The 12,814-nt window shown below is 44.9% G+C and overlaps 1 protein-coding gene across 1 annotated transcript in view; it reads right to left on the bottom strand.

The window, feature by feature from the left end:
• The window catches only part of HIBADH (3-hydroxyisobutyrate dehydrogenase), a 109,864-nt gene extending 98,579 nt beyond the window's left edge, over positions 1 to 11,285 (bottom strand). The window contains exons 1-2 of the mRNA XM_075271462.1: positions 11,155 to 11,285; positions 4,040 to 4,197 (exon numbers count right to left, since the gene is read on the bottom strand). Of these exons, the coding sequence (XP_075127563.1) occupies positions 4,040 to 4,197; positions 11,155 to 11,227 (231 nt within the window). The 5' untranslated portion in view covers positions 11,228 to 11,285. The remainder of the gene's footprint in view (positions 1 to 4,039; positions 4,198 to 11,154) is intronic.
• Between the last annotated feature and the right edge of the window lie 1,529 nt (positions 11,286 to 12,814).

Here is a 12,814-nt window from a genome sequence, read left to right as displayed (position 1 = left end):
CAGTTCCAGGAGCCACTGCTGCGGTGTATGGACTGGAAACATTGAGAGGTTACCGCAACCTCTGACAGTAAGTGGTGGTCAATCTCCTTCACGGATTACCTCTGCTCCAGCCAACTGAGGTGCAAAGAACTGCAGTACAGCCCTATACGGGTAAGTTCACACGAGGTAATTTGGACCAATCCAAAATACGGGCAGCTGCGACTGAATCCCGATGCACTGCATTGGCATCCAATCGCGCATTCCTCTCCGAATCACGAGGCGAAGTGGCCTGAAGAAGGAGCATCTCGCCTCTTTTTGGTCAGGATTTTGAGGCGAATACAGCCTCAATATCCTGACCAAAAAACCCAGTGTGAACTTACCCTACAAGTGAATGGAGCCGGCTAATGATCCATGCACAGGTGGGTGGCTAGAAGAATCACTTTGAAGGGTAAACTATATACTAAATCTGTGCTATGGCTAGTTCATTCTGAGAATCAGTAGGGCACCCAGAGGTCTGAGCCAGACCAATAAAGGTATCCAAACAATCCTCCATCACTGTAAATAATCATAAAATCCCATGTCAAACTGGACGGCCAGATATAGTTATTGACAAGATATTCAATAAAATAAATGAATTATGTATAATCATAACTATTCCAACAATGTTCTAAGGCGAGACACACCTTTATACACTTATCAAGTCTTGTGTACACAGGCCACACACACACACTTTTACCTGGAGTCACAGAATTGAGCAGTCTTTCACCTTCTCTACAAATATCCTGGTACTTAACTATATACATTATTACACGGAATTCGCAGAGGTATTTGGTTTGGCAGATAAAATGACAGGGATTGCTTTAAAAGCATGCAAAGAAACAAGGGGGAAATAAACAAAAAAAACTGTGCATTTTCTCTTTGTTAACAGCCTGGGCACTCCATCATAAAATAGGTATGCACTTGTAAAAAGAGAGTCCTGGAAAACATTTTATTGTGGGGAAAGGATGGCAATGCCTTCACACTTTTATGCCAAGTAAGTAACTGTGTGGAAGTCACGGTCCAAAGTAACAAGAATGCCTAGTACCCTTCAAAAGCTCAGCGGGGAGTTCCTTTCTGCTTCGACTGAAAAGGAACATTGATGTCTACCACCAAAACGCTCAATGAAAGAGCGAGGGATCTTTACTCGCTAATTAGGTCTGTTGGAATACATCCACAAGCTTCCAGACGTACGGGGCAGATGGCCTCAATAAGCAGGTGGAGACCAGCAATAAAAGTTCGAGGACCTATTTTTGTGATGAGTTACGTCACCAACCTAAAAATCCTCATTAAAACACAGACAGGTGTCTATTCTAAAGAAATGCGCGGTTGTCAGGTGAGTCTCACACTTTTCAGTCCCTTCCTTAGGTTATTCCATCTATCCTGGACAACGTGTAGTCATTCTGCTCGTGGGACAAACCAGAGATTGTCCCGGTTTTCTTTAACAAAACGAAATATAGGAAAAAAAACAAAGACACCACTTTGTGGCATTATTTTTGCCAGCCAACCCCCATTGCAAAGTTATGACCGGTGAGATCAGGAGAGGAGGGAAGGGGTGGAACGACTCTGGAGTTGGGAGCTGGTTTGGAGCACATTATCTGAGGGTCAGACCCAGGCTAGAACCAAGCTCCTATATGTAACTTCCTGCACTTCTTTGCATTGTCTCTTTATTGACATGTGTACACTGCTTTCTCTAAAGGTATGGATAGGAGGATTCTTGTAAAATGCAGGAAAGCTCATGGCTACAGCTGCTCCCAATTGTGTTTTCAACTGGAAACAATACTTCTTTCATATGACACCATATGATATGATAGGAATCATTGTCCTAAGTTTATGTCCTTCTTCCAGTCTGTCTTACACAAGGTATATGAAGGGACAGGCTCATGTGTAAGTAGTTTATACATTTCAGCTCTCAGAGAGAAAAGGAAAATACTAAAGAAGCGCAGGATTTTACTGAAATGAGACAACATTTAGTTCTAAAGTGTATTACAAAATGTATTAAAGGGAGTCTACCACCTCTCCCAGCCACTGTGGCAAAATCCAGCACATGTGCAGTACGCGGTAATACTGTACTACGCTCCCACATAGAACATCTGTTATAGCAGCCTCCGGATGCTCAAAACTGTTAGTGGATGGACCGCTCCATCAGACCTTCCATCAAATCCACTCATGTGACTTTTACCAGTTTGCAAGGCTTCTCATTAAAATGAAAAACTGCACAACTCACCTGGTCCTCAAGACATTGGGAAGAATTCATCTACGCTAGTTTCCTGCCATAACTGGATGTTAATTTGCAAATCCACTGCATAGTGGTACTCCTGGGGAGAATTACATCACTGCTACTATTACACTAACCCCTTGTGCACATCTGTGTTTAGTAATCTGTTCTGGGAGTCTGCAGAAGGACCCGCCCCCCCCGAACGGAATACCAAACGCATTGGCAAGCGGTGTGCAGTGAAAGCACACGGACCCCATAGACTATAATGGGGTCGGTGTGTTTTCCGCGCGGTGTCCACGCCTGTGGACTTGAAAGTAGATCACGAAGTACTTTTCTGTTGGCATGTTCCGTGCAGACACCGCACGGAGAGCACACCAACCCCATTATAGTCTATGGGGTCCTTGCGCTTTCACTGCACACCGCTTGAAAATGAGTTTGGTATTCCATTCAGTGGGGTCCCGATGCAGACTCCCCGAACGGATTACCAAATGCAGATGTGAACGAGAGGTCATAGGAGTGGTGCAACACGTGCCACACAGATTGCTGCCAGAACAGATGATCTGTGCAGAGTCTGAGTATCGGAACCCAACAGATCACATACTGATGACCCATGTTGAGGATGCTGACAGAAATATAATAAACACAGCATCACCCAAAATCTGGTGTAGTTTGTCAACTAAAAATAAATGTCAAAAAAATAGGTTTATGCTCTCGTTTGAGTCTTGTGATCAGATCACAAAACCTCAAACTGCAGAATATAAGTCATACGTCCACTTTTGGCAGCCGATTGATCTCAGCAACAATTAAGTGGAGGACATCGGAGTATTCCAGAAGGACTAAAGAGACGGTATCTGCGCTTACCAGGACAACTTCAACCAAAACGCCTTTATTATTACCATAATATTTATTATGATAATAACAAAGATTTTGAATGAAGTCGTCCTGGTAAGCGCGGATACCTTCTCTTTAGTCCTTCTAGAATACCCATCTTGAGGATGGTCACAAGTTTAGAATCATTCAAACCTTCAGTCACACTTTAAGCTAGCTTAAAAGTCTCTTTACCATGTGACCATAAGTTATGGGAGGACTTTTTTTTAGATTTTTTTCCTTAGAACTGCTGATTTCCAATCAGAGCACACAAAAAAATTCTTCTCCATATGAACAGTTTTTACGACACAGAGCATCACAAAAGCACCAATAAAGGAGCAGGTATAAGGCAATAAGACAAATGCCTTTTCTTTGTATTTAATAGAACAGCAGATCAGTCTCAGCTCCATCTAGGCTTCTTTCTGTGGGAAGAAACCTTAAAAGCTAAAGATGTTAAAACTGCACAAGAGTAGGGAAAGAAAACTACCAGTGCAGCTCTAAGGGTCCATTCACATGGAGTAAACGTGCGCTCATTTTGGCAAAATCCACGTGTAAAGAATACACGTGGAAAAATAAGACTCTGATTGACTTAAATTAAATTTTTTTAAATGTATAAAAAACACGCCAGAAAACACGAGGCGTTTTTTGACGCTTTTTTTTTTTTTTTCCTCGTGCAAAATAAGTCATTGAAGTCAATGGGAGTCTTATTTTTACACGTGTATTTAGCCAAAATGAGCGCACGTTTACTCCCTGTGAATGGACCCTAAAAGAGGCGTACCCCTAACTTAACGAATGCCAAGACTAAAGTGATGAAAAACAGACGAGTGACAATTCAACACAGTTGTTAGAAGTCTGACAACATGAGAACCATCAACTGTACGGCACTGATGACATGTTGACTATGTACATACAACCTACATAAATAACAAAGGAGTATACCTGTGCGCCAGTATCTTGAAATTCTTTGCAGGCTTCAGGAAAGACATCATAAGCAATTACTGGGTACCCATGCTTTATCAGGTTTTTTGCCATTGGATTGCCCATGTTCCCAAGTCCGACGAATCCAATAGGAGTTTTAGATGCCATGGACCTTGATACTGATAGAAGAAAATCACTTTGTAACAAACTTTATCTGTAATTTCTGTTAATAGAGCAAAAGAAATAACAAGACCCTCACATCTGACTGTCACTGGGGTACAAGTTGTGTTATTTCTGAACTACGACCACCAAGGACTTAGAAATTGCTGCAGATTGGGACTGAGACCGCCACACCTTTTCGTGCATGTAAAGTGGATCTGGTGCTAATCTTTTAAAAACTTTCACTATTGGGGTCCAAGGACCTAGAATCCTACCAGTAACTACAATGAAGAATCCTCAGGTTTTCGGAAAGGGCTGCACAGCGACTTTAGCTGTGAACTGTGACCTTGTTTGGACAATCCACGATTCACTAAAGTAAGTGGAGTCATATATGGACACTAAGAGTGCTACAAGCAGCTCTCCATTTTTTTTGGCAACCAGAAGCTGCTGCAGCATCCGTGGGGTCGTAAGGAGACTCCATTCTTTTTCTGTATGTTAGCGAAGGAGTCAAAGGTCAACCTGGAAATCCTTGGTTGAATGACAAAAATCAAGGCCAAGGTCACTGTGTGTGTAAAGATCTCCTTTCTCCAAGCAAGGATTCTCACTCACATACATACATACATTTGACAAGTTTATGATACTTCAAGTTTTTTTTAAAAACTGGATATGCACTTAAAATGTAAAAAAGTTCTTGTATTCTAGTGGAATGATGTAAGCCATTCTGCATAGCTGGGTATTTTTAAATAGAAGTCCATGTCTTCATATCTTTTAAACTGAACTGGTTTCCATCCAATCTTTACACAAGTAATGTAAATATCAATGATTTGTGTCCTTGAATCTCATGGAGAGAACAATTCCTTAACATGAATCACATGATATGACCTTCAAACAAATCAGCTCACATGACACTTACAACCTTGTGAGGCTCCTCAATAAGTGAATGGGAAGAATTTATAACTATTTTTTTTGTGTCAAAGATGTACCACATTACCTGTTCTGCGTTTCGCTTGCCACTTTCTGAGACTCATCAGCTCAACATATTTATTCTATCTCCTGCCATAAAACTGATATGGACTATAGAAGAGATCGATGCCATTTCCTGACTGATACAGATTTCCATTCTAGCACATGAAGCCTCGAGATGAATTAGGCGGGCCCCACTCCATTCAGGGACTTTACTGAGACTGCCATAGAAAACACCAGTCTTAAAGGGATTCTACCATTAAAATCTAATTTTTTCTCTTTGACAAGTAGGAATAGCCTTAAGAAAGGCTATTCTTCTTCTAGTACATCCAACAAGAAATTGATTCCAGCCAGGTTCCGTGGAAAGATGCAAAAATACTTCTTCTTTATTGTTAAAAAGTTTACAAAATCACAGCAGCATAAGAACAAAACAGGGATGTAGGCGTCAGACTGACGCGTTTCGGATATGTTATCCTTTGTCAAAGGATAACATATCCGAAACGCGTCAGTCTGACGCCTACATCCCTGTTTTGTTCTTATGCTGCTGTGATTTTGTAAACTTTTTAACAATAAAGAAGAAGTATTTTTGCATCTTTCCACGGAACCTGGCTGGAATCAATTTCTTGTTGGATGTACTATCGTTTGGCTCCGGACCGAGGGAGCATATTTTTTCCGAGCCGGTCTATAGATCCACGGATCTCAGAGTGGGAAGCGATATATGGGAGAGTGATTTTCACTACAAGTTGGCTGAGTATATCTTCCTTTCCCTTCCTCCCCTTTTTTCTATATTCTTCTTCTACCTTTAGATGTCTTCTCTGCACCGCCGTTCCGTAGAAATCCCGGTGTTCGCCGGTATGCAAATGAGTTATCTCGCAGCATTGGGGGCTGTCCCCCACGCTCAAACAGCACTAGGGGTGTTCCAAAATGCTGCAAGAGAACTCTCCAGTGCCACCTCCCATCTTCTTCACGAACGGCCTCTTCACACGTCTTCTTACTGTGTAAGCAGCCATTTTTCTCGTGGCCTCGGGCATGCGCAGTCTGCTTTGCCCTAAGCCTAGAAGTTTGACCACCAGTACCGGAAGATGCGTGAAGAGGGTGTTCCTGAAGAAGAAGGAGGCAGCGGCGCTGGAGAGTTCCGCCACAAGTGGTGCAAGAGAACTCATTTGCATACAGACGAAAACCGGGATATCTACTGAACGGCGCCACGTAGAAGACATCTAAAGGTAGGAGAAGAATAGCCTTTCTTAAGGCTATTCCTATGTGTCAACGAGAAAAAATTAGATTTTAATGGTAGAATGTCTTTATAAAAAAAAACAAAAAAAAAAAACATCCAATATCTAAATGGAATACTGCTTAAGGAAATTGTGACTATGTGATTAGAGAGAAAACCAAGGTACATAGAAGAACATAAAAATTGATAGAGATCTGACTTCCATGTTCAAGGGCTTAGGCTAGGTTCATACTAGAGCTGATTTATCCGTTGTTCTGCTTCGTTACACCGAGCCTAGCAGACCCCATTGACTACAATGTGGTCTGTTGATTTAAACCTGAAATTGGCAGAGGTAAAACTCCTCTGTGCAGTACTTTTTTTCCCCCCGCAATTTCAGATTTCATTTGGATAACGCAACGTAGCCTCCAACGGAGATGGTGCAGAAGGAAACTAAGCTTAACTATGCAGCCCCTCTTGATAATTCCAGTGTATCTTGTAAAACTTCGAGTGATTTGGAAGGATTTTGTGCAATTAACAGGTCGGTCACAGTAAGTCGTATACAACACCATAGAAACGTATTCGATTTTCTGTTGCACAATGAAAGTCGCTGTGTAGCCCTAACCTATGAAGAACTTCTCACCATTATTTTTATGGCTGTTAAATATCCCATAATGTAACTATAGGAGGAATAACATAAAAAAAGATGATCTAGAATTGTTGCTTCATGGGGAATAAGTATTTACTAAAACAGACATGGCAGAACAGCCAACAGGCCCTATCTAAATACACCAACGTAAAAACCAAAATAAGTGCAAATGGTCAAAATGAAAGACCCATGCAACTTTCTAGGGGTCTACAAACACCAATATGGAGCAACTGTTGTAATAAATCACGTTTCACACATCAAACAGAAGGCCTTTGCAGAAGTACTGGGAAAAGAATGTGGAATTGTAAAAACGCAAATGTCTTCAGGGCTTCACGTACTGGACAGTGCTTGTGTACAAAGGTGAGAGGCGAACATGTAAGAACCAGGCTATATGTTCTACTCAAGGCCAAGGATACATAAACCATTAACCGACATAAGGAAATACAACATGCTCCAAGGAAAAGCTATAAGAAAAAACAGGACTTCTAGGAACCATCTAGGTTAACTCTCCTTCAGTTGCATCTCCTTGTATACTTATATATCGCACAATATGTCATCAGTATGACTCCAAATATGTTCTAATAATAGAAAAGAATGAGATACAAATGGAATGGTCTTCACCTAGAACAAGGGCACTGCAGGGAAATCCAATTCCCCCACAGTTGTCCTTCAACCCTAACAACAGGTTACTGGCTTTCCATACCCTGACAAACCATCTATAAACTGACACCTATACTCTGCAAGTAGGAAAAGTTATTTCTCTGCTGCTTTGCCTTGGATCATTACAGCTTGACGTAACATCCAAATAATATGCCATACAGTGCCCTAATAAAACCATTATACATCGCCTAGTTATCACCACATAATAGTGCAAACAGAGCACATACACTATACCAATCACTATGGTTGAAGAGGGAACCTAAAAGTTGCTTTTAGGATATTTGCTTTTATACTGAAATGGGAACACATTCTACTATACACTTCTATAACATGATATGCCATAAATGTCTCTTAGACATGCAGGACCCACTGTATGGAGAATGTAGGACCCCTGAGCCTTGTTTTATGGTTGATAGGAACAGAGAAGGGGCAGTGCATGGATGGCTTTTTCCATTCTGGAAAAAATTATTGCCCAGGATGTTCCACAATTTGACTATGAGCAAGTAATGAGTTAAATCACCCCCTGACAATAAAGTGTTCCCCGCCACTGTATCTGGTTACTGGCCCCCCTCCAGTGAGCCCCACATGCAGTATAATGGCCCCACATGCAGTATAATGGCCCCACCAGTGAGCCCCACATGCAGTATAATGGCCCCACCAGTGAGCCCCACATGCAGTATAATGGCCCCTCTAGTGAGCCCCACATGCAGTATAATGGCCCCACATGCAGTATAATGGCCCCACCAGTGAGCCCCACATGCAGTATAATGGCCCCACCAGTGAGCCCCACATGCAGTATAATGGCCCCACATGCAGTATAATGGCCCCTCCAGTGAGCCCCACATGCAGTATAATGGCCCCACATGCAGTATAATGGCCCCACCAGTGAGCCCCACATGCAGTATAATGGCCCCACATGCAGTATAATGGCCCCACCAGTGAGCCCCACATGCAGTATAATGGCCCCACCAGTGAGCCCCACATGCAGTATAATGGCCCCACCAGTGAGCCCCACATGCAGTATAATGGCCCCTCTAGTGAGCCCCACATGCAGTATAATGGCCCCACATGCAGTATAATGGCCCCACCAGTGAGCCCCACATGCAGAATAATGGCCCCACATGCAGTATAATGGCCCCTCCAGTGAGCCCCACATGCAGTATAATGGCCCCTCTAGTGAGCCCCAAATGCAGTATAATGGCCCCTCTAGTGAGCCCCACATGCAGTATAATGGCCCCTCTAGTGAGCCCCACATGCAGTATAATGGCCCCACCAGTGAGCCCCACATGCAGTATAATGGCCCCTCCAGTGAGCCTCACATGCAGTATAATGGCCGCTCCAGTGAGCTCCACATGCAGTATAATGGCCGCTCCAGTGAGCTCCACATGCAGTATAATGGCCCCTCCAGTGAGCCCCACATGCAGTATAATGGCCCCTCCAGTGAGCCCCACATGCAGTATAATGGCCCCTCCAGTGAGCCCCACATGCAGTATAATGGCCCCTCCAGTGAGCCCCACATGCAGTATAATGGCCCCTCCAGTGAGCCCCACATGCAGTATAATGGCCCCTCCAGTGAGCCCCACATGCAGTATAATGGCCCCTCCAGTGAGCCCCACATGCAGTATAATGGCCCCTCCAGTGAGCCCCACATGCAGTATAATGGCCCCTCCAGTGAGCCCCACATGCAGTATAATGGCCCCTCCAGTGAGCCCCACATGCAGTATAATGGCCCCTCCAGTGAGCCCCACATGCAGTATAATGGCCCCTCCAGTGAGCCCCACATGCAGTATAATGGCCCCTCCAGTGAGCCCCACATGCAGTATAATGGCCCCTCCAGTGAGCCCCACATGCAGTATAATGGCCCCTCCAGTGAGCCCCACATGCAGTATAATGGCCCCTCCAGTGAGCCCCACATGCAGTATAATGGCCCCTCCAGTGAGCCCCACATGCAGTATAATGGCCCCTCCAGTGAGCCCCACATGCAGTATAATGGCCCCTCCAGTGAGCCCCACATGCAGTATAATGGCCCCTCCAGTGAGCCCCACATGCAGTATAATGGCCCCTCCAGTGAGCCCCACATGCAGTATAATGGCCCCTCCAGTGAGCCCCACATGCAGTATAATGGCCCCTCCAGTGAGCCCCACATGCAGTATAATGGCCCCTCCAGTGAGCCCCACATGCAGTATAATGGCCCCTCCAGTGAGCCCCACATGCAGTATAATGGCCCCTCCAGTGAGCCCCACATGCAGTATAATGGCCCCTCCAGTGAGCCCCACATGCAGTATAATGGCCCCTCCAGTGAGCCCCACATGCAGTATAATGGCCCCTCCAGTGAGCCCCACATGCAGTATAATGGCCCCTCCAGTGAGCCCCACATGCAGTATAATGGCCCCTCCAGTGAGCCCCACATGCAGTATAATGGCCCCTCCAGTGAGCCCCACATGCAGTATAATGGCCCCTCCAGTGAGCCCCACATGCAGTATAATGGCCCCTCCAGTGAGCCCCACATGCAGTATAATGGCCCCTCCAGTGAGCCCCACATGCAGTATCATGGCCCCCACACGATGGAATCTAAGGAGTAGAGTGGTGAGTAATAACTACAGCTCACCACTCACTTCCCAGGGTGCATATGACTGCAATGTGCAACTCCACCAATATTGGTGGAAGAAGTATTTGCACTTTTAAAGCAGGATTGGTGCCTGCAGCCATGTGTGGGTGTTCATCCTTGGGGGTGAGGAGTAAACAGCGGCCTTCGGCCATGGCGTGCACACCTGGGGAATGTGTACTTCAGCTGGAGAACCACTGATCTATAGGATCCCATGTTAATAAACCTATACCTTGCCTAGGGGATGTCAAATTAACCCTTTATTTACATCTGTCAAGTATAAGGTTTGTTCAGCTGAATGTGCAGGGCATGCTATAAACAGAAGCAGTGATGCTAATGTGAACAGAGCCTTACATATCTATTTTATCAGGCTCAATAATGGTAATGTGAACAGAGCCTTACATATCTAGGTTATTACTCACTTCTATGCACGTGAACATGCAGCTTTTTCAAGGACTTACAAACAAGAAAGCACAGAGATGTGACATGCTGGTGAATCTTATGCATCACTATGGTGGGCAGAGTGCCAGTGCCTGGTGAATGGGTAGACCAGGGAGAGGGTTTGTTTTTCATGCTTTTGGCAGGAAGGGGGAGGCACATGTGGCCAATGGACACCCCAGGATAACAAGAATCAGGAGGGAAGTGACCTTGGGTGATGAATGGAGAAGAAATACTGAAGATCTGCCCAGACCTGGAAGTTACAGGAAGTCTGACTGCAGGTGTGTGTAAGGTGCAGGCAGGGCAATGCCAGAGCTACTCCTCCAAGCACCTACCAGTGACAGGGACCAGAGGGAGTGACAGGTGTGCAGGGCAGGAGGGGACACAATACTGACACAGTACTTCACACATAACCATTGTTTATGTACACAAGTCCTGCACGGGCTGAGGCTTACCCACTGCCAGGCGTGCATGTCTGCTGATAGAGCTGTGCAGGGCACTGCCCGACCTCCTTAACAGAGCTGCCATGCTTCTTCCTCCCAGCTGACCTCCACTTCTAGGATCCTGGATTAGACGCCGCTGTGACGTCAGGCTATAGCATGATGGACACCTCGAGCAGCCAATCGCTGTCGAAGCTCCATATACACGTCCAATTAAGGGACGCGGTGAAGTCCCGCCCACCTCACGCCTCCGGCCGCTGTGTGACTGGGGCTCGGCCCCGCGAGGCGCTCTACGGGATTGGCTGAGGCGGGAAGACTAGTGGCCGGGGATTGGCGGGAGAATGTGTGTGCCCGGTATAGAGCGGGGACCTCAGGCAGGACTGGACCATTGTGTGGCGGTGGGGTCGGCTCTGGAGATGTGACTTAGACCTCCAGTGTTATGTAATGCAATCTTCCATTTAAAGGGAGGCTGTACTATTGGATAATTTCTGCATAACCTAAAAGCCATACAGATGAATTAGGTTCAGTATGTACTTACTGTCACACTCATATATATATATATCTAATTGAGCTGATGGATTATACCAGCTGCAGAGGACATGTTAAGTGTTATTCATTTCTCCATTGACTCCATTACACAATAAAGGGTCACATCTGTGTCGGAGTCTCCTGTCACAGCGTCTAAAAACCAAAATGTCGGACTTGCAGGACTTTTTAGTCCGGCAATTGAAGTTAAAAAGAATAAATATTTGACAGACCCCAACTATAGTCAATGGGGTCCCTCGAGCTCCCTTGTTGGCCACTAGTTTAGTTTTACATTTGTCCATTCTTCTGATCCTCCATAGGGACCAAAAAAAACTGGCCACTCCGATGCTATAGTGAACCCAGCGTAACAGCAAAAAGGACTGCTTTCAGAACAATGACAATCTATGTGACTATGTAGGTTCGGGGGATAGTAAGACTGGCATTGAATACACCAGTCTTTATAAATCTCCCCCATAGACTTAAGTTGATAAGAGATCTTTGACAATAGGTGCTTCACGGATGAAGATCAGCGTGGAAAACAGACGACTTCATCCCTTTTCTAGTGTCGTTTTATAACGGTTGGGTGACTACAGCTTAAGGTGCCATGCACATGTCCGAGTGTGCCATCCGAGGGGGAGTCCGATAGTCCATTCCAATCTTTCAATGTCCAATTCTTTTTACAGACCATTCACACAGTTACAAAAAAACAGACATGAGAATAGCCCCATAGACTGTGATTGGTTTTGAAAATGGCGGTCCTGGATTTTAAGAAAATTTCATAAGGACGTACATTGGTCTGATAGAAATAGCTTAAACTCAGCTTTTAAGTCCACTGGCCGGGGTCCCAGCTGTCTGCCCACACCAGAATGTGAATAGCAAGAATGGATTACTACATTTCCTAAGAGCCTGCAGGTGGCAAAATGCATGGCCAACCAGAGCTTCCCTGGGCTGATCACTGGAGGTCAATGAAGCAATAGCCTTGGCAGTGAACCTGGCAGCTATAAAGATGACCATGCACATTAGATTTTGGACAGCCATGATGCCGCAGTCTGATCGATGGTAGGATTGTTACTATGAACAAAACCAACAACTAAACTGCCCAATACAAAACAGAGCACAATGAGGTGTACAAGTTGGCCAAAAGTGGCTG

Source organism: Leptodactylus fuscus, chromosome 4, assembly GCF_031893055.1.
Source record: "Leptodactylus fuscus isolate aLepFus1 chromosome 4, aLepFus1.hap2, whole genome shotgun sequence".
NCBI lineage: Eukaryota > Metazoa > Chordata > Amphibia > Anura > Leptodactylidae > Leptodactylus > Leptodactylus fuscus.
This window is presented reverse-complemented; position numbering and strand designations above follow the sequence as displayed.